This window comes from Spironucleus salmonicida, chromosome 7 (assembly GCF_000497125.1).
Source record: "Spironucleus salmonicida strain ATCC 50377 chromosome 7, whole genome shotgun sequence".
In the NCBI taxonomy this organism is placed as follows: Eukaryota; Fornicata; order Diplomonadida; family Hexamitidae; genus Spironucleus; species Spironucleus salmonicida.
The window spans coordinates 1,282,256-1,301,289 of NC_090602.1; the positions used below are offsets into that span (position 1 = coordinate 1,282,256).

Consider the following 19,034-nt stretch of genomic DNA (forward strand, 5'->3'; position numbering starts at 1 on the left):
TATAATACATGGAATTTCAAGATTCGAAATATAACTATCACTAATCACTCACTGAGCTCTACCAAAAAGACTCCTCCTGCTCACCATTAGTAATCAGGTATATAACTAATATTGTGATGAAAATCAATAATAAGTAGAAGAGTTCGAAGCTTTCCTGAAGGATCAGCAGAACTATATTTCCTCCAAAGAAGGAGAACACCACTATGGTGATTGGTAGGAACGAAAACAAGAACATTAAGATGCGTTGCTACCGGAAGATGTGATTTTTGTAAAAACTTGACAAAAGTGTTAACACTCCAACGAAAAGGACGTACGACGCAGCGATTACAATACCAATTTTCCAACTTTTGTATATCTTCGGGTAGACGACCAGAAACACAAAGCTAGAGTAGATTGGAATGAAGAATAGGTTTTTATTGATCAAAGTGAGAGAATAAAAGATGATCTGTAGGAAACAAGCGTCGAATTTATAGACGGACATCGATTTGAGAATGATGGAGATTAACGTAAGCTTGTAAATAAGGTTGTGCATCTACGGAATACGCCTATTACGCAAGAGAAGGACAGCCCCAATAAGCGTTATACTGATCAAACTGTAGTATGGTTAGAATCTGGTACTGGACAGTTTGTAGTACAGCCAGAATTCTTGGCTCTTTGTCGTTACAAGATAGTTTAGGTTAAAATCTTTCAAATAAAATATGTGAATAATCAGTGAGATTGCCGATAGTAATATTAATTTAATCTTTTGGGCGCGTACTAGCTCCTTCCAAAACAGGAGCAAAGTGAATACAGATATCAGGGGATTTGCTGAAGGTAGTATCATACATCCGATACTGAACATCACATTATCTGATGACAACATACCATTGATAATTAGAAACAAACCAAATGCGCCAATAGACTAGTATTCCAAATTTGGTTTAAATATTTCAGCTAGCCAAAGGGGATCCAATAACAGGCTGGATACCAGTACTTTAAGCTCGATCTTCTTAATGAACGGGTACCTGGCTAATTTAAACTGATTGGAGTAGTACACGCAGAGCAGAACGTGGGATATGAAAATAAAAAGATACACCCTATAGTCCTTGCCAAGTTATAGGGACTGTACCTGATCGATATAGTTCAAAAGAATGAATAACGCAATGGCCACTGGTAGATGGTTGATCATTGCTAGGAAGTAGAAGGACAATATAACTCATATCATAATAATACTATACCCTTTACTTTTTCAAGAAGCAGCTTAATCTCGGTCTACCGATCGAACTTGTCATAGGTCATTGTGAGTATACATTCAAGCATATCTGCTATCTACCCTACTATTGCGCCCTTGTGCTCCTCCAGCGCTGTGCCTAGAACCAGTAGGATATCCTCATTTTTTAGGTAGCTCAGCACGCAACTAATTTCGTACTGGTTCCGCCTGCTATCCTAGTTCTTGTTCTCCAAGAATCCTAACACCAACCCCTTCAGAATCCCTGCAACATCGACCCCGAAATTCATGAAGCCTGCTAGTAGGCTGAAGCACACCCGCACCACCGGCTCCTCGCTACCAAGAATCTGCTGCCTCATATAAAACTTTTAGAATCACTTCTTATTATCAGCGGTGAACTAATTCTACCTAGTTTTTATAGTAATCATTCGTTTCTCTTAGGATTATACAATGTAGACTTACCATATCCTATTTTACACAAAAATCATTCTTTCTAATATTTTTAGTTCTAAGCAAAACCAAATAACCTATTGAACCTAGCCAAATAAATGGCTTTAGCTAATTTTTTTCCTTCACTTAACACATTAAATTGAATCTTCTTATTACATTACATCAAGCTAATTAAGGCATTTATGGTTAAAATATTCTCAGTAATAACACTTTTGCATAGTTTTCACACCTATAACAATATAGCTTCTACTGCTTACTTTTCAAATTTTCCATATTATCGCAACTTCTTACTATATGATCAATGCTTTAGTTATCCATCACCCCTCTCCACTCCCGCCCACACAATCTAGTTTCCTGCCAACTTCCTTTCCGCTTAGGAAGCTCATGAAGCTCAGCTTTTCAAGTTCGTCAATGCTCATTTTCGCAAGGTCGCTCAGGCTTTTACCGGCAAAGTTGCGCGCTTGGCGCTCATTCAGGAGCGTCTTAGCGCAGTTACCAGCGGAAACGGAAAGGCCTTTCGCGCTGTTGAGTGAAAAAATGGCGTCAGTATTTGCGAAGTAGCGTGCGAAGGAAAGCAGGATTTGAGCTGTGTTCTGAGGTGAGAACGAAGGGATTTGTGATGAAAAATTTGAGTAAAGGAGCGTGATTTCGTCAATAAAAACTGCAGTTTAAGGCGTGTAGGTGGCAATCAACAGTGTATTCTCCTACTTCAATAGTGGAAGGATCTCATGCTGATTTTGCATGATTTACTGGGCAGTCCGTAACATAATATTCAGTGTAGTAGCTACAACTTTGGAAGATAGTTAGATATCAAAGGGTTGGTCGTGGAATGTGTATGGGAGAGTAAGGTATTATAAAAGCGGGTTAAATCTAAGTTTTGATGATAGTTGTATCTCCATTTAAAGAAAGGATAAATACTGGATAATATATCATAATATAGGCAAATACTCATTTTAGTGTTATTTATTCTAGAGATTTCCATATCTGGGCTAAACAGGCTTCTTGCGATGATGAGTTATAGATAATGTCTGCTATTGATATTTCTTTAGTGAAATCTGGGTTAAATATTTGCTTTTGCTGCTCGGTTAACTCGTGTATTATCTCATTTTAACTTTAGTGAATAAGATTAGATTTTTAGCAAATAGTTACATATTTTGATAAAATCTATCTCTCACGGCTAGGGAAATTGTTAATTAGGCGTTTTGGGTTCGGTAAAATCCTGTTTTACATTTTACTATAAGGTTTATTATATGTTTATATTATTATTCAAACTATATGAAAATATTATTATATAAATTTATACACTGTTTATTTTCCCTTTCCACAAAGCATGTCTGATTGGTAGCAAATTCTTGAACAATGTTTCGATCGTTAAATATTACCAGAAGATGTGTTAAGAAAGTTGATCTTCGAAGCTATGACAATAATTACCGAAGAACCTACAGTGTTATAAGTTAATTCTATCCCTTTTTTGAATATTATAGGAGATATACACGGTTAATTTTATGATTGTCGTTATATGCTAGATGTTGGTGGTAAACCTCCTGATTCACAATATTTATTTTTAGGTGATTATGTTGATCGTGGTTATTTTTCTTTAGAGACAGTCTAACTGTTAATTTGCTTAAAAGTTAATTATCCAAGTAAAATATTTTTACTTAGAGGTAATCACGAATGTAGGGCAGTTACATAATCTTATGGTTTCTTTGATGAATGCATGCGTAAATTTTCTCATGCTGGTATTTGGCGTAACATAATGGAACTTTTTGATCATTTACCTTTAGCTGCTATTGTTGATGATAGAATTTATTGTGTGCATGGTGGAATATCTCCATCTTTACCTACAATTGATGATGTCCGAATTTTATAAAGAGTATCAGAAATTCCATCTGATGGATCTTTTGCGGATCTTATGTGGTCAGACCCTTCAACCACCATTGAGTAATGGGAGCATTCATATCGTGGTGCAGGTTATTTATTTGGTGCACGTGCTGTTGAACAATTCTTAAGAATTAATGATCTGGTTTAAATAGCCAGAGCCCATTAATTGGCTATTTAAGGATATTAGAAATATTTCAATGATACAGTGGTCACTGTTTGGTCTGCTCCTAACTATGCATATAGAACTAAAAATAGCGCTAGCATTATGAAGGTAACAGGTGAATAATAGGACTTTATTATATTTGAAGCCGTTCCGGCAGATTAAAGGGAGTTACCTCCTGACAGCTATATGAATGGGTAAACTGCAGGATGGGACTAGTGAAAAATATGGATTATTTACGGCTTATTATTTGTAGATCAACATTTTTGTTGTAATTTAAAAATATTCAATTTTTACTAAGTATTATACATAGATCGATAATTATATAATAATTAGTGTATTAGTATAATAAATTTTAAAAATCACCATCTAATTATATTACATCTATGATTATTTCGTCCCACTCCAATCGAATATGCCCCCACAATAATTTTTTTAATAGTAACATGATTTAAAGAACCCCGCAGTTTCCTATATAAAATATGAAGATTGTATCGGAGTAGGTTCTTTTAAGCGGGTTTTTAGATGCATTAATATATTTGATGGTAAAGAATACGCGTGGAATGAAGTTAGTTTAGAAAAATTAGATCCAATCTCCTCGTCTAAAATATTTTAAGAGATAAAGTTTTATTAGATACTATCTCATCCTAATATAATTAAAATTTACCATTAATGGTTCAACGAATAAAATACGTTAATTTTTATTACTGAATTAATATCAGGGGGTTCATTACGAGATTTCATAAAGAAAATTCATGCCCCATTTAAATTAAAAGTCATTTAAGACTGGTCTCGACAAATTTTATCAGCCTTATAATATTTACATTCTATGAATATTCTACATAGAGATCTAAAGGCTTAAAATATATATTATGATTATACTACAAATATAGTGAAAATTGGTGATTTGGGTCTTTCAACAACTAGAGAATTTTAAGATATAGAAATTGTTTATAATAAATAAATGTCAATGGTAGGCACCAGTGAATTTATGGCTCCTGAAATTTATTTCTAGTAGTATACTGAAAAGGTAGATATCTATGCTTTTGGAATGTGTATGTGTGAATTCTTCACCAAAGAATTTCCATATTAAGAGTGCAAGCATACTATGGAAATATACAATAAAGTTATGGCTGGTGTTCTTCCAGAGTGTGTTAAAAAGATTACTAATACTTATGCATCTGACTTAATCAGTCTTTGCTTATAAAATAAACCCGAAAAGCGACCATCAATTGCATAAATATTATAAACTGCTTTCATGAAAACAATTTTCAATAATGAAATAGGTTCATCTTCAACACCTTAGATCGGAGCTTTGCGATTTTCTAATCGAAATAGTAATCTACGGTTAAATATCCCAGCATCACCATCATCTGTTGAAAAGGTACCCCCATAAATATAACTGAAAGTTTAGAATTATCCACCAATTACATAAGTATCAAGCACTTCAACAATCTTAAGAAACGCTCCTCAAGAGAATGAGCTGGCTTAAGATTTTTCTAAATCTCTAGGATGTTTCGAAACAGCAGATAAAATCCCATTTGTGAAATTAATTAAGTTGCATGTGAAAAATGGTATCAAAATAATAGAACTTTAGATTACAGTAGGCGAACATAAATATAAATGGCCTGTTAGTGAAGAAGATGTGGTCTAAAATAGTGTAGAAGAACTTATGGAAGTATGGAAAATTGATAGCCAATATCAATCATTAATAACTGATTAATTCAACTCGATTTGGCGAGATATACGATTAGGTATATTAGAAAGCGAAAAGTGAATTTGTAAACGTTCATATTTTTAATTATAAATGACCTAAGCACAAGAAAAGATATGCTTTGAAGTACTGGAAATGATATTTGGTAAACTTCCAGAGTATAAGACCTGCGAGGAGTTATTATTTTGCTTAACAGGCGATATGAAAAGTTATGACTTTTTCATGAATCCTTCATAAAACAGATTTTTAAAGGAGAGAATCTTAGTATCATTACAGTTGAAAATAAGGGAAAGGCTATCAAATCAAAACATTGCTAGCCTGCACAGTATCCTATGGGCGTGACTCGTTTTAATTTTTACTCTAACACGATATATCTATATAGTTTTGAATAAACTCTTCAAAATTCACTCTATTAATGGATTAAATACAAATGAAACTGGACTAAGTCCTTTAAATAGATAATATTAAGTCTTCTATCGATGAGTCTACGCTAAATACAGTGTAAATGGTCTAAAATATGATAAAAGACCCCAAGAAACATGATATTTTACTCTAGCAAAAAAACTCTATCACCGAGTTCCTGGACAATTTCCTCGCTGTTCAGACCTAGAAATTCTAAAATTTTATCCCCTAGCCAACGGCTATTTCCCCAACTAAAAACCCGTCAGATTCTCAGCATCTCGTATCTTCAAACCCGCTCAGTCGCGACATTTTCATCCCCAATACAAACGACCCAAACGAGCTCAGAGAAGCACTCAGCAACGCGTACAACGCATCCCTAGAACTTTAGAAGCTGGCAGAGTACCGGGCAAGCCTGAACCGCCAGGCGCGACAAATTCTCGAGAAGTCAGAATTGGAAGGGGCAGCGCTGCGCGAAGTCATCCGCTTCCTGCTGGGTGGTAAGGCCGCGACGGTACTGGAGGCGTGCGCAGGCGGTAGGAGCGGGGTCGAGGTCTTGGAGCGATTTTTCGACGCCCAGAACGTCGACCGATTGAGCATCAACGAGCTCGCGGAAGCCCCCCTGGTGGACAGCACCACCTTCATCTCGTGTCAAAAGGGATCGAAGCTGAGGGCGAACTCGAGTAGCCTGCGCCGAAAAGCGCTCAGCGCGTCCCGCGAGAGCGAGTACCAGAAGCTGCTCAAAAGGGTCAATCTGAAGTGAGGGTTTTGCGTCTTCAAGCGAACTGGATCTTCAAAATTCGAGCCAGCGACACTTTATAAATCTTGCTCGAAATCGTCTCCAGAACGAGGAAAAAATTATGCTTCTGGTGGGGTTGCAGGGTGTTCAGTAGCGCTGTTAGCGGGGCGGCAGTGAGCGTTTTCCCCCTTTTTGGTGTTATAAAATAGCCGTTGGGTGCGGCGCGCGCATGCGGTTAAAAAGACGCCTCGATGCGGGGGACCTGAAATACAGTCTTTTGAACTTTTCCCATTTGGGGCAGTGCGCGTAATTCGTCAATGTCTCCGTCGTGTAAGTAAAATATGACAATTGCAATCAGATATAGCGCTATAGCGCAGGCGAATAAATCTTCACCATAAATTGTTTACTGAAGGCTATACACGTAAATATCGTTCTCGGTTAAGTGGTAATTTCTGTGAATTTCGTGTATTTCGTGTTAAAAGGCGACTAAATTATTATGTAAAATGTAATTTTAGAGAATAAAAGAAATTTCAAGATAATGCGGTTTTAACGTTGTTGGGTTGAAATTTGATAGGGGGATTATGTGCATCAGTGATATTATAGAACTATTTATATATGGCTCTGTATTTAAAATATGAGCTATAAATGATGGCAGTAATTAAAAGTGATATGAGATAACTAGTTCAGGTGGAATTTAGTACATATTCTAAATTGATTTCGGAAATTTTAACATTTTACTTAGTACCGCAGCCTATGACTCTATAGTTTAGGAATTTAGATCAGTTGAAATCTCATTAAATGCAGAACTAAGCATTGATTCAGTTAATCTTTTTGTAAAAAAAATATAAAGTATCTCTGAATGACTATACGTGGATAACACGATTCTTTAGATATTTTGTAAGCTTTATAGAGTTTAATGAATTTAATGTAATAATTCTTGCAAAGTTCTCTAGGTAGAATATTAATTCTTTTACTTTCGCATGCTATTACATAAACTATATAAATTATATACTCACTTTAATAGTATCTAAATATTTTTAATGAAATATTCAAAATGGAACTTGTTATTAACATGCTTATTCAAAATTTAGATAATTAGAAAAAGGTTATTTCGATCTTGCGAGTCCAGCTAATTTATTATCTATACAATACTTCCAATGGTGAATGTACTTTTAATATTTGTAACATTTATTTACTAAAACAAATCACCAGACTATGTTATTTACTATTATTTTAATTAGATTATTGATTAAATATTCTAGTTTTGCTCTTAAAATACTTTAAAATATAATTGCTAATCATTTTTATTTGTTATTTCTTTAACTTATGATAGTTTCCCTCCAAGTAAATAAAAAATAACGATAGAAAAAATGAAGTATGCGCAACAACTCCTTTAAATAGAGATATCTCTTAATGATAGTGCTAATTCATAAATACAATAATTTTTTTTAGATAATTATAATGTTTCATAAATTTAATTTATTTATTATAAAAATTAAATAATAAATGTATGTCTCAGCGTTTTTGACAAAATGTAACTTATTTCTAAATAATGTTTTCTTTAGTAGCATACAGATAACTATAAGGGTCGTAATAATGTGATTAGAAATGATGTTTCATATTTTACCCGACTTTATTTTTATTATAAGAAATATAATGTCTATGGGAAAATTTATAACTGAAATGATAGTAATAACTCTGGTGTAATCTATAGTTGTAAATTTTCTTTTATAGTATATTATGGAATTGTGATATACGATGGAAGATAAGTTAAAAGATTTGTTATTATTTTAGGACCACCTTGCATAATTTTGAATCTAAGTTCTGAAATTGCAATTCTAAGACTATCCTCTGGAATTAACTCTTATAAAATAGATTCTAGAAATATATTTCCTTAAATTTAGTGCTTTAATAATTATATTTTTTCTATAATTTATTCTACTTATGGTAACATATTGAGTGCATATTTTATAAGTACTGTCGGTTTCAATTATTTTGATGCGGTCTTTTTGGTTCTGATTTTTCGGACAGATTCTGTCTATATTTAATTCATCATTTTCAACTATATGTTTTATAAAGTTGTTAAAATTGTTACTTATTCTTAAGAAACAACATGTTCTTAAGATTCAAATGCCTAATTACAATTAAGACAAATAATGCTAGTCATATCATCTGATATTTTCGTATTATTTGAACCACAATTACTGCATGTTGAATTCATTCTTTTCTGCTGAAATTATATATAATATTATATAAATCTAATTACATTCGACTCTCCGTTTTAATCAAATCCACTAAATGTTAATTCCATCTACTACCTATGCCACTATTTCTAAGATTAATGGACCTCTTGTTACTATCACAGGAGTTAAAAACCCAACATATGGAGAAATAGTGAACGTTTTATTACCTGATGGTACCAAACGTACTGGTAAAGTGCTTGAAACTTTAGAAGATAAGGCTGTAGTCTAAATTTTTGAAGGTACTGAAAAGTTAGATATACTAAACTCTAAAGTTGAACTTACTGGTGAACTTATGTAGATTGGTGTTTCTAAACATATGTTAGGTAGAGTATTTGATGGTTAGGGTCGTCCAATTGATAATGGTCCTGAAATTATTCCTGAAATGTATTTAGATGTTGAAGGTGCTTCAATCAATCCTTGTAAACGTGTTTATCCCAAATAAATGATTTAAACTGGTATATCTTGTATTGATGTCATGACATCTATTGCCCGTGGCCAGAAGATTCCTTTATTCTCTGGCTCTGGTTTGCCTCATAACGAAGTAGCAGCTTAAATTTGTCGTTAAGCTAAGCTTGTTGATGTTGATGGCCGCAAAGCTGGTTCTGGTGATGATAATTTTGCTATCGTATTTGCTGGTATGGGTTTAACACATGAAGCTGCTCGCTTTTTCTAGGAGAATTTCACATAATCTGGTGCTATTTAGCGTACTATTTTATTTTTAAATACTTCTAATTCTCCTACAATTGAACGTATCATGACGCCTCGTTTAGCTTTAACTACTGCTGAATTTTTAGCATTTACACATAATTATCATATATTAGTTATTCTTACTGATATGACCTAATACGCTGATGCAGTTCGTTAAATTTCAATCTAAAAATAAGAGTTACCTGGTCGTAAATCTTATCCTGGTTATTTATATACTGATTTAGCTTCTATTTATGAGCGTGCTGGTAGAATTGATCAGAATAACTGGTTTTTAGGTATCAGAAACGGGAACGATGTTTAGTAAATTGGTATGATTAATACTAATTCATTTAAAGTAGAAAATATTAAGGTTAACATGCATCATATCTATTAATTATAAAAGGATGGTAAAATTGAACTCAAAGATACTGCTACTGATGAAGATGTTAAAGTCGAAAAGATAACTGAATTTACAGATTTCGAAGCTTTCAACAAAGATCCTACTTAATATAAGAATTTAATTATTTATTCTAGAAAGAATGAAAATTCTGGCTCAATCACCTAGATCCCTATTTTAACACTGCCAAACGATGATATTTCACACACTATTCCCGATTTAACTGGTTATATTACTGAAGGTTAAGTTTTTGTTTCTCGTAAACTATCAAATATGGGGTTGTATCCTTGTTTAGATCCCCTACCTTCTCTCTCACGTTTAATGAAGTCAGCTATCGGTGAAGGTATGTCTAGAAAAGACCATCAAGATGTTTCTAACTAGTTATATTATTGTTATGCTTTAGCCTAGGAAGTATAAAACATCAAATAAATTGTTGGTGAGGACGCTCTTAGCGCTGATGATAAAATCTATCTTGCATTCTTAAATGAGTTTGAGACTAAATTCCTCAAACAAGGTTAGTTCGAAGATAGATCTATTTAAGAATCTCTTGACATTGCATGGGGAATCCTTAGAATGTTCCCTGAAAGACTTTTGTAACGTATTCCAAATGACATTATCGAATAATTTTACAGAAAGTGATGTTTTATTTTGCTATTTCGTATTTTCGTTACATAGAATTATAATTTTGTATATATATTTACTCTAGTTCAAATACTATCTTTTTTCACTTCCTCATAAATGAAAATTAAACCATAAAAACGCTTATTAATTCATATTTAGAATTAGTTTTACCAATATTTTTCAAATCAACAGATTCAGAATCTGTATTTTATCATTAATGGCGAACATACAAACTCGGCCTTAATGATTTTTCTTCTCCAAAATTTCAATGCTAAACAGCAAAAGCAGTTCACTCTAACAGTTTCCGGAGACCAAATCACCCAAGAAGCCTCACTGATAGTTGAAAATTATCACCTGGCACTTACACCTAATATACCTCCTGAAAACGCACTGTACGTCTCCCTGCTCAGCAAAAATGCCTTAATTACTAGTTTTTTGGATCAAATTTTTGAAAAATCTCACTTTTACCTCTTTTCATAGATTTCCGACATAGAGCTCTAGGAGCAGGCCGAACAGGCCGATTTCAGTTTCACGGCGATGCCCTTCACGCCGTTTATGGAGAAGTCCGTCCATGTCAACTATTCGGTGATCTCTAATCTACAGAAGTCACTGATAGCATTCTAGCTGTCCAAACCGGTCAAAATTGAGCCATTTTACCGCTTCCCAGAGCCGCTGGGAGGTGTCCCTCCCGCACTGCTGAACTCAGCCTGCCGCATTTTATCAACCGCGCAACCTCAAAAAAAGACGATTCTGGTCGCTTTTTCTGGTGGAAAAGACTCCGCGGCGACGTATCTAACGTTACAGGCATTGCAGCCCCGCTTCGATTTTGCTCTCAAGGCACAGCTTTTCGACCCGCAGCTGCCGGGATTTTCGACGGAAAGGGTGCAGAAAGTGGCTGATTATTTCGGAATTCCACTCGAAATCGTGACTAAAAAGGTTGTCCCGCAGGACTTCTCGTTATGCGCCTCATGTGCTCGCGCGCGGCGAATTGCGCTCCTGGAGTCCAGACCAGCGTTTCTAGCGCTTGGTCACCATCTAAAGGACTCGGTAGAGACCATTTTGATGACCGGAATGCACAATGGCGCTTTTTTTCCGCTCCGGGGACTATACACCCCGGAGATCGACGGGGTGGACGGGGAGACGCGAGTGATCCGGCCGCTGCTGGACTGCACGCAGGGGGACGTGCTGGCATTCACCGGTGCGTTCGCGGTGGAATTCGTGAGCTCCGACGCAGCCGAGTGCGACTTCGCTGCACGGGGAGGTGGAAAGGAGAGCGAAAGGGGGAGAATCCGGCGGTTCCTAGACGGGCGCGACTACGGCTGGTTCGCGGAAATGGGCTATGAATGAGAAACGGGTACAATCACTTGTTGGAGGAATACTTGGAGATGGCAGACTCGGCGTGAGACTGGGCGGCCTTGTAGAGCTCACCACCGTTAAGCACGAGTTTGGCGGCAGCGGTGATCTGGGACTTACCAATGGTGTTACGGTGGTGCTGTCTGGCGATCTGGGAGGCTTCGGAGGCGATTCTCTCGAAGAGATCGTTGACCATGGAGTTCATGGCGGCCATGCACTGCTTGGAGACACCACAGTCAGCGTCCTTGCCCTGGAAGGCATCAGAGGCCTTGAGAACCTTGAGGATGTAGGTACCATAGGTCTCTACTCTCTTCATCTTACGGGTAGCTTTGGCTTCAGGGGCGGATCCAAGGGACATTTTAAATAGTGGAGTGGAAATGCCAATCTAGGCACCTGGGCCTAGTCACTTGCGCAGGCTCACTTTTGCGAAATCACTATACTCCACATTATTATATTGCATATACCTCGTATACTCGGGAGAAAGCGAAATAGCCCAAAGATGGCTGAGTCTACTTTTGTGTACACTTCATCCTACAACGGCGACTTAATGACTTCGCACCTAGGCAGGCAGCCTCCAGTGGTCAGTCAGATAGCACGATCTCTGATGCTCTACCACGCCATTAACTCACAAATCACGCTGCCGGCGACACACCTGGCGCGCGTGCTCAAGGTGTACACGAACGCAGCATCGCATAGCGGGTCGATTTCACACAGCAGCTGGTTCTTTAAGACTACAGCCCCTGTCTCAAGTAGACCTAACAGCAGTCCAGATACAGGCGCACATACGCTGAGCTGGCCTCGGCGATGGGTCACAGCATCCATTTTTCGGTTGAGGCACTCGCCGGACTCTGTCTACAGGCCCCCCTCATCAGACTCAATGACTCCTATCGGGTCTCCTATTTTTACAAACTCTCCAATCCCTCGTTTTGCTGTCCACCTCCCGCCGATCTCAGCGCGGGCCTCGCGTTCGAATGAATATCCACCGATTAGCTCTGGCTCCGACATTTTCTACTGTTTCTAGCGTGTTCCCGCATAGCGCCCCGACTTTTAGATTACAATACTGGCCGTTAGACCCTCTATTCCCCAATTGGTTGAAATTGTCACCCCTTGGAATTTGAATTGGGTGGGTGCGGTGTTAACAACAATATCATATTAGATATCGGATAGAAACTTAGACGAACTCGTCAAAACCGGTATAATATTGTCCACTAGGGCCTTGTTAAGCTGTTCTAGCGTCGTTACCCGACGTGCAGTTACCCCCTCTACCTCGAATCCTCCTACAAAAACCGCTTAGCAAAAGCTTTTCATTCGCTTTAGCGAAGTGGGATGATCTAGTTCTAGGCAGAATGCTGTGATTTATAACCGGGACAGGTAGATGGTCACGGCAGTGCCAACCTCTCCCGCACCGATTACAAGGACTCTCATTCGAAATAATATATGAATCAATATATAATAACGGCTTCCACTTACATCTGAAATTAAACATAGAATGCCTGCACATTCACTGCAATGATTTCCACCATTATTGACTCCTATGTACAATTCAACGATGCAAAATTCTATCCCACAAATTGATTTTATTATCCGTTGATTGTGTTAGCTCAACTTTGTTACTGCATTTAAGTCTTATAGGCAACATTGTTGAAGCCCTTAATATTTGTGAAGATTTGAAGCCATGATCGTAATTTCACATTAGTAACTAACGCAATAGTGTCCTTTTAGGCTTATAGAAATATATGATATATAGAAAACAAATGACAGGTGGTTCCAGTTAAAATAATGGCCTTAATTTATATTTAAGCTTCATACTGGAGAAAAGTTAGAGTTTTTCATTTTATTTATTTATACTAGCCGTTTATGAAATTTATATCGTACTCCTGACTGGCACTCGTAATTTTCGATATTTAATCATCATTTTATCTGTGCCTCCAATGATAGAGCTTAAACACTACTGTTACATTTTTTGTTCTTTGGCAATTTTCTCAAACCGATGAATTTATCCTGCTACACACCTTCACACCCTCAGCATCAGTTGAGGAGCGCGTGATCCGGCCGCTGCTGGACTGCACGCAGGGGGACGTGCTGGCATTCACCGGTGCGTTCGCGGTGGAATTCGTGAGCTCCGACGCAGCCGAGTGCGACTTCGCTGCACGGGGAGGTGGAAAGGAGAGCGAAAGGGGGAGAATCCGGCGGTTCCTAGACGGGCGCGACTACGGCTGGTTCGCGGAAATGGGCTATGAATGAGAAACGGGTACAATCACTTGTTGGAGGAATACTTGGAGATGGCAGACTCGGCGTGAGACTGGGCGGCCTTGTAGAGCTCACCACCGTTAAGCACGAGTTTGGCGGCAGCGGTGATCTGGGACTTACCAATGGTGTTACGGTGGTGCTGTCTGGCGATCTGGGAGGCTTCGGAGGCGATTCTCTCGAAGAGATCGTTGACCATGGAGTTCATGGCGGCCATGCACTGCTTGGAGACACCACAGTCAGCGTCCTTGCCCTGGAAGGCATCAGAGGCCTTGAGAACCTTGAGGATGTAGGTACCATAGGTCTCTACTCTCTTCATCTTACGGGTAGCTTTGGCTTCAGGGGCGGATCCAAGGGACATTTTAAATAGTGGAGTGGAAATGCCAATCTAGGCACCTGGGCCTAGTCACTTGCGCAGGCTCACTTTTGCGAAATCACTATACTCCACATTATTATATTGCATATACCTCGTATACTCGGGAGAAAGCGAAATAGCCCAAAGATGGCTGAGTCTACTTTTGTGTACACTTCATCCTACAACGGCGACTTAATGACTTCGCACCTAGGCAGGCAGCCTCCAGTGGTCAGTCAGATAGCACGATCTCTGATGCTCTACCACGCCATTAACTCACAAATCACGCTGCCGGCGACACACCTGGCGCGCGTGCTCAAGGTGTACACGAACGCAGCATCGCATAGCGGGTCGATTTCACACAGCAGCTGGTTCTTTAAGACTACAGCCCCTGTCTCAAGTAGACCTAACAGCAGTCCAGATACAGGCGCACATACGCTGAGCTGGCCTCGGCGATGGGTCACAGCATCCATTTTTCGGTTGAGGCACTCGCCGGACTCTGTCTACAGGCCCCCCTCATCAGACTCAATGACTCCTATCGGGTCTCCTATTTTTACAAACTCTCCAATCCCTCGTTTTGCTGTCCACCTCCCGCCGATCTCAGCGCGGGCCTCGCGTTCGAATGAATATCCACCGATTAGCTCTGGCTCCGACATTTTCTACTGTTTCTAGCGTGTTCCCGCATAGCGCCCCGACTTTTAGATTACAATACTGGCCGTTAGACCCTCTATTCCCCAATTGGTTGAAATTGTCACCCCTTGGAATTTGAATTGGGTGGGTGCGGTGTTAACAACAATATCATATTAGATATCGGATAGAAACTTAGACGAACTCGTCAAAACCGGTATAATATTGTCCACTAGGGCCTTGTTAAGCTGTTCTAGCGTCGTTACCCGACGTGCAGTTACCCCCTCTACCTCGAATCCTCCTACAAAAACCGCTTAGCAAAAGCTTTTCATTCGCTTTAGCGAAGTGGGATGATCTAGTTCTAGGCAGAATGCTGTGATTTATAACCGGGACAGGTAGATGGTCACGGCAGTGCCAACCTCTCCCGCACCGATTACAAGGACTCTCATTCGAAATAATATATGAATCAATATATAATAACGGCTTCCACTTACATCTGAAATTAAACATAGAATGCCTGCACATTCACTGCAATGATTTCCACCATTATTGACTCCTATGTACAATTCAACGATGCAAAATTCTATCCCACAAATTGATTTTATTATCCGTTGATTGTGTTAGCTCAACTTTGTTACTGCATTTAAGTCTTATAGGCAACATTGTTGAAGCCCTTAATATTTGTGAAGATTTGAAGCCATGATCGTAATTTCACATTAGTAACTAACGCAATAGTGTCCTTTTAGGCTTATAGAAATATATGATATATAGAAAACAAATGACAGGTGGTTCCAGTTAAAATAATGGCCTTAATTTATATTTAAGCTTCATACTGGAGAAAAGTTAGAGTTTTTCATTTTATTTATTTATACTAGCCGTTTATGAAATTTATATCGTACTCCTGACTGGCACTCGTAATTTTCGATATTTAATCATCATTTTATCTGTGCCTCCAATGATAGAGCTTAAACACTACTGTTACATTTTTTGTTCTTTGGCAATTTTCTCAAACCGATGAATTTATCCTGCTACACACCTTCACACCCTCAGCATCAGTTGAGGAGCGCGTGATCCGGCCGCTGCTGGACTGCACGCAGGGGGACGTGCTGGCATTCACCGGTGCGTTCGCGGTGGAATTCGTGAGCTCCGACGCAGCCGAGTGCGACTTCGCTGCACGGGGAGGTGGAAAGGAGAGCGAAAGGGGGAGAATCCGGCGGTTCCTAGACGGGCGCGACTACGGCTGGTTCGCGGAAATGGGCTATGAATGAGAAACGGGTACAATCACTTGTTGGAGGAATACTTGGAGATGGCAGACTCGGCGTGAGACTGGGCGGCCTTGTAGAGCTCACCACCGTTAAGCACGAGTTTGGCGGCAGCGGTGATCTGGGACTTACCAATGGTGTTACGGTGGTGCTGTCTGGCGATCTGGGAGGCTTCGGAGGCGATTCTCTCGAAGAGATCGTTGACCATGGAGTTCATGGCGGCCATGCACTGCTTGGAGACACCACAGTCAGCGTCCTTGCCCTGGAAGGCATCAGAGGCCTTGAGAACCTTGAGGATGTAGGTACCATAGGTCTCTACTCTCTTCATCTTACGGGTAGCTTTGGCTTCAGGGGCGGATCCAAGGGACATTTTAAATAGTGGAGTGGAAATGCCAATCTAGGCACCTGGGCCTAGTCACTTGCGCAGGCTCACTTTTGCGAAATCACTATACTCCACATTATTATATTGCATATACCTCGTATACTCGGGAGAAAGCGAAATAGCCCAAAGATGGCTGAGTCTACTTTTGTGTACACTTCATCCTACAACGGCGACTTAATGACTTCGCACCTAGGCAGGCAGCCTCCAGTGGTCAGTCAGATAGCACGATCTCTGATGCTCTACCACGCCATTAACTCACAAATCACGCTGCCGGCGACACACCTGGCGCGCGTGCTCAAGGTGTACACGAACGCAGCATCGCATAGCGGGTCGATTTCACACAGCAGCTGGTTCTTTAAGACTACAGCCCCTGTCTCAAGTAGACCTAACAGCAGTCCAGATACAGGCGCACATACGCTGAGCTGGCCTCGGCGATGGGTCACAGCATCCATTTTTCGGTTGAGGCACTCGCCGGACTCTGTCTACAGGCCCCCCTCATCAGACTCAATGACTCCTATCGGGTCTCCTATTTTTACAAACTCTCCAATCCCTCGTTTTGCTGTCCACCTCCCGCCGATCTCAGCGCGGGCCTCGCGTTCGAATGAATATCCACCGATTAGCTCTGGCTCCGACATTTTCTACTGTTTCTAGCGTGTTCCCGCATAGCACCCCGACTTTTAGATTACAATACTGGCCGTTAGACCCTCTATTCCCCAATTGGTTGAAATTGTCACCCCTTGGAATTTGAATTGGGTGGGTGCGGTGTTAACAACAATATCATATTAGATATCGGATAGAAACTTAGACGAACTCGTCAAAACCGGTATAATATTGTCCACTAGGGCCTTGTTAAGCTGTTCTAGCGTCGTTACCCGACGTGCAGTTACCCCCTCTACCTCGAATCCTCCTACAAAAACCGCTTAGCAAAAGCTTTTCATTCGCTTTAGCGAAGTGGGATGATCTAGTTCTAGGCAGAATGCTGTGATTTATAACCGGGACAGGTAGATGGTCACGGCAGTGCCAACCTCTCCCGCACCGATTACAAGGACTCTCATTCGAAATAATATATGAATCAATATATAATAACGGCTTCCACTTACATCTGAAATTAAACATAGAATGCCTGCACATTCACTGCAATGATTTCCACCATTATTGACTCCTATGTACAATTCAACGATGCAAAATTCTATCCCACAAATTGATTTTATTATCCGTTGATTGTGTTAGCTCAACTTTGTTACTGCATTTAAGTCTTATAGGCAACATTGTTGAAGCCCTTAATATTTGTGAAGATTTGAAGCCATGATCGTAATTTCACATTAGTAACTAACGCAATAGTGTCCTTTTAGGCTTATAGAAATATATGATATATAGAAAACAAATGACAGGTGGTTCCAGTTAAAATAATGGCCTTAATTTATATTTAAGCTTCATACTGGAGAAAAGTTAGAGTTTTTCATTTTATTTATTTATACTAGCCGTTTATGAAATTTATATCGTACTCCTGACTGGCACTCGTAATTTTCGATATTTAATCATCATTTTATCTGTGCCTCCAATGATAGAGCTTAAACACTACTGTTACATTTTTTGTTCTTTGGCAATTTTCTCAAACCGATGAATTTATCCTGCTACACACCTTCACACCCTCAGCATCAGTTGAGGAGCGCGTGATCCGGCCGCTGCTGGACTGCACGCAGGGGGACGTGCTGGCATTCACCGGTGCGTTCGCGGTGGAATTCGTGAGCTCCGACGCAGCCGAGTGCGACTTCGCTGCACGGGGAGGTGGAAAGGAGAGCGAAAGGGGGAGAATCCGGCGGTTCCTAGACGGGCGCGACTACGGCTGGTTCGCGGAAATGGGCTATGAATGAGAAACGGGTACAATCACTTGTTGGAGGAATACTTGGAGATGGCAGACTCGGCGTGAGACTGGGCGGCCTTGTAGAGCTCACCACCGTTAAGCACGAGTTTGGCGGCAGCGGTGATCTGGGACTTACCAATGGTGTTACGGTGGTGCTGTCTGGCGATCTGGGAGGCTTCGGAGGCGATTCTCTCGAAGAGATCGTTGACCATGGAGTTCATGGCGGCCATGCACTGCTTGGAGACACCACAGTCAGCGTCCTTGCCCTGGAAGGCATCAGAGGCCTTGAGAACCTTGAGGATGTAGGTACCATAGGTCTCTACTCTCTTCATCTTACGGGTAGCTTTGGCTTCAGGGGCGGATCCAAGGGACATTTTAAATAGTGGAGTGGAAATGCCAATCTAGGCACCTGGGCCTAGTCACTTGCGCAGGCTCACTTTTGCGAAATC

At 39.8% G+C, this 19,034-nt stretch overlaps 16 protein-coding genes and 1 pseudogene across 16 annotated transcripts; 6 read left to right on the forward strand and 11 right to left on the reverse strand. All coding sequences in view use genetic code 6, as the record gives it.

Annotated features, from left to right (window-relative positions):
* Window positions 1–37: 37 nt before the first annotated feature.
* Window positions 38–1,168, reverse strand: SS50377_27530 (Transmembrane domain-containing protein; the record flags this gene model as incomplete). The annotated part of the gene is made up of 1 exon (XM_067911316.1): window positions 38–1,168. One exon carries the CDS (start codon window positions 1,166–1,168, stop codon window positions 38–40), a length of 1,131 nt encoding a protein of 376 aa, XP_067762003.1.
* Window positions 1,169–1,200: 32 nt separating this feature from the next.
* SS50377_27531 (Hypothetical protein) lies at window positions 1,201–1,569 on the reverse strand (annotated as a pseudogene).
* A 405-nt stretch (window positions 1,570–1,974) lies between these two features.
* Window positions 1,975–2,556, reverse strand: SS50377_27532 (uncharacterized protein; the record flags this gene model as incomplete). The annotated part of the gene is made up of 1 exon (XM_067911317.1): window positions 1,975–2,556. The coding sequence occupies one exon, from the start codon at window positions 2,554–2,556 to the stop codon at window positions 1,975–1,977; it is 582 nt and encodes a 193-aa protein (XP_067762004.1).
* A 431-nt stretch (window positions 2,557–2,987) lies between these two features.
* On the forward strand, window positions 2,988–3,920 carry SS50377_27533 (Serine/threonine-protein phosphatase; the record flags this gene model as incomplete). Its single annotated transcript, XM_067911318.1, has 1 exon — window positions 2,988–3,920. One exon carries the CDS (start codon window positions 2,988–2,990, stop codon window positions 3,918–3,920), a length of 933 nt encoding a protein of 310 aa, XP_067762005.1.
* Window positions 3,921–4,113: 193 nt separating this feature from the next.
* SS50377_27534 (Kinase, WNK) lies at window positions 4,114–5,475 on the forward strand (the record flags this gene model as incomplete). The annotated part of the gene is made up of 1 exon (XM_067911319.1): window positions 4,114–5,475. One exon carries the CDS (start codon window positions 4,114–4,116, stop codon window positions 5,473–5,475), a length of 1,362 nt encoding a protein of 453 aa, XP_067762006.1.
* Window positions 5,476–5,505: 30 nt separating this feature from the next.
* On the forward strand, window positions 5,506–5,754 carry SS50377_27535 (uncharacterized protein; the record flags this gene model as incomplete). Its single annotated transcript, XM_067911320.1, has 1 exon — window positions 5,506–5,754. One exon carries the CDS (start codon window positions 5,506–5,508, stop codon window positions 5,752–5,754), a length of 249 nt encoding a protein of 82 aa, XP_067762007.1.
* A 73-nt stretch (window positions 5,755–5,827) lies between these two features.
* Window positions 5,828–6,574, forward strand: SS50377_27536 (uncharacterized protein; the record flags this gene model as incomplete). Its single annotated transcript, XM_067911321.1, has 1 exon — window positions 5,828–6,574. One exon carries the CDS (start codon window positions 5,828–5,830, stop codon window positions 6,572–6,574), a length of 747 nt encoding a protein of 248 aa, XP_067762008.1.
* A 988-nt stretch (window positions 6,575–7,562) lies between these two features.
* SS50377_27537 (uncharacterized protein) lies at window positions 7,563–8,771 on the reverse strand (the record flags this gene model as incomplete). Its single annotated transcript, XM_067911322.1, has 1 exon — window positions 7,563–8,771. One exon carries the CDS (start codon window positions 8,769–8,771, stop codon window positions 7,563–7,565), a length of 1,209 nt encoding a protein of 402 aa, XP_067762009.1.
* Window positions 8,772–8,848: 77 nt separating this feature from the next.
* On the forward strand, window positions 8,849–10,516 carry SS50377_27538 (Vacuolar ATP synthase subunit B; the record flags this gene model as incomplete). Its single annotated transcript, XM_067911323.1, has 1 exon — window positions 8,849–10,516. One exon carries the CDS (start codon window positions 8,849–8,851, stop codon window positions 10,514–10,516), a length of 1,668 nt encoding a protein of 555 aa, XP_067762010.1.
* A 99-nt stretch (window positions 10,517–10,615) lies between these two features.
* Window positions 10,616–11,845, forward strand: SS50377_27539 (tRNA 2-thiocytidine biosynthesis protein; the record flags this gene model as incomplete). Its single annotated transcript, XM_067911324.1, has 1 exon — window positions 10,616–11,845. One exon carries the CDS (start codon window positions 10,616–10,618, stop codon window positions 11,843–11,845), a length of 1,230 nt encoding a protein of 409 aa, XP_067762011.1.
* A 13-nt stretch (window positions 11,846–11,858) lies between these two features.
* On the reverse strand, window positions 11,859–12,209 carry SS50377_27540 (Histone H2B; the record flags this gene model as incomplete). The annotated part of the gene is made up of 1 exon (XM_067911325.1): window positions 11,859–12,209. One exon carries the CDS (start codon window positions 12,207–12,209, stop codon window positions 11,859–11,861), a length of 351 nt encoding a protein of 116 aa, XP_067762012.1.
* Window positions 12,210–12,436: 227 nt separating this feature from the next.
* SS50377_27541 (Selenium-dependent molybdenum hydroxylase system protein, YqeB family) lies at window positions 12,437–13,276 on the reverse strand (the record flags this gene model as incomplete). The annotated part of the gene is made up of 1 exon (XM_067911326.1): window positions 12,437–13,276. The coding sequence occupies one exon, from the start codon at window positions 13,274–13,276 to the stop codon at window positions 12,437–12,439; it is 840 nt and encodes a 279-aa protein (XP_067762013.1).
* An 832-nt stretch (window positions 13,277–14,108) lies between these two features.
* SS50377_27542 (Histone H2B) lies at window positions 14,109–14,459 on the reverse strand (the record flags this gene model as incomplete). Its single annotated transcript, XM_067911327.1, has 1 exon — window positions 14,109–14,459. The coding sequence occupies one exon, from the start codon at window positions 14,457–14,459 to the stop codon at window positions 14,109–14,111; it is 351 nt and encodes a 116-aa protein (XP_067762014.1).
* A 227-nt stretch (window positions 14,460–14,686) lies between these two features.
* SS50377_27543 (Selenium-dependent molybdenum hydroxylase system protein, YqeB family) lies at window positions 14,687–15,526 on the reverse strand (the record flags this gene model as incomplete). The annotated part of the gene is made up of 1 exon (XM_067911328.1): window positions 14,687–15,526. One exon carries the CDS (start codon window positions 15,524–15,526, stop codon window positions 14,687–14,689), a length of 840 nt encoding a protein of 279 aa, XP_067762015.1.
* An 832-nt stretch (window positions 15,527–16,358) lies between these two features.
* On the reverse strand, window positions 16,359–16,709 carry SS50377_27544 (Histone H2B; the record flags this gene model as incomplete). The annotated part of the gene is made up of 1 exon (XM_067911329.1): window positions 16,359–16,709. One exon carries the CDS (start codon window positions 16,707–16,709, stop codon window positions 16,359–16,361), a length of 351 nt encoding a protein of 116 aa, XP_067762016.1.
* A 227-nt stretch (window positions 16,710–16,936) lies between these two features.
* On the reverse strand, window positions 16,937–17,776 carry SS50377_27545 (Selenium-dependent molybdenum hydroxylase system protein, YqeB family; the record flags this gene model as incomplete). Its single annotated transcript, XM_067911330.1, has 1 exon — window positions 16,937–17,776. One exon carries the CDS (start codon window positions 17,774–17,776, stop codon window positions 16,937–16,939), a length of 840 nt encoding a protein of 279 aa, XP_067762017.1.
* An 832-nt stretch (window positions 17,777–18,608) lies between these two features.
* SS50377_27546 (Histone H2B) lies at window positions 18,609–18,959 on the reverse strand (the record flags this gene model as incomplete). Its single annotated transcript, XM_067911331.1, has 1 exon — window positions 18,609–18,959. One exon carries the CDS (start codon window positions 18,957–18,959, stop codon window positions 18,609–18,611), a length of 351 nt encoding a protein of 116 aa, XP_067762018.1.
* Between the last annotated feature and the right edge of the window lie 75 nt (window positions 18,960–19,034).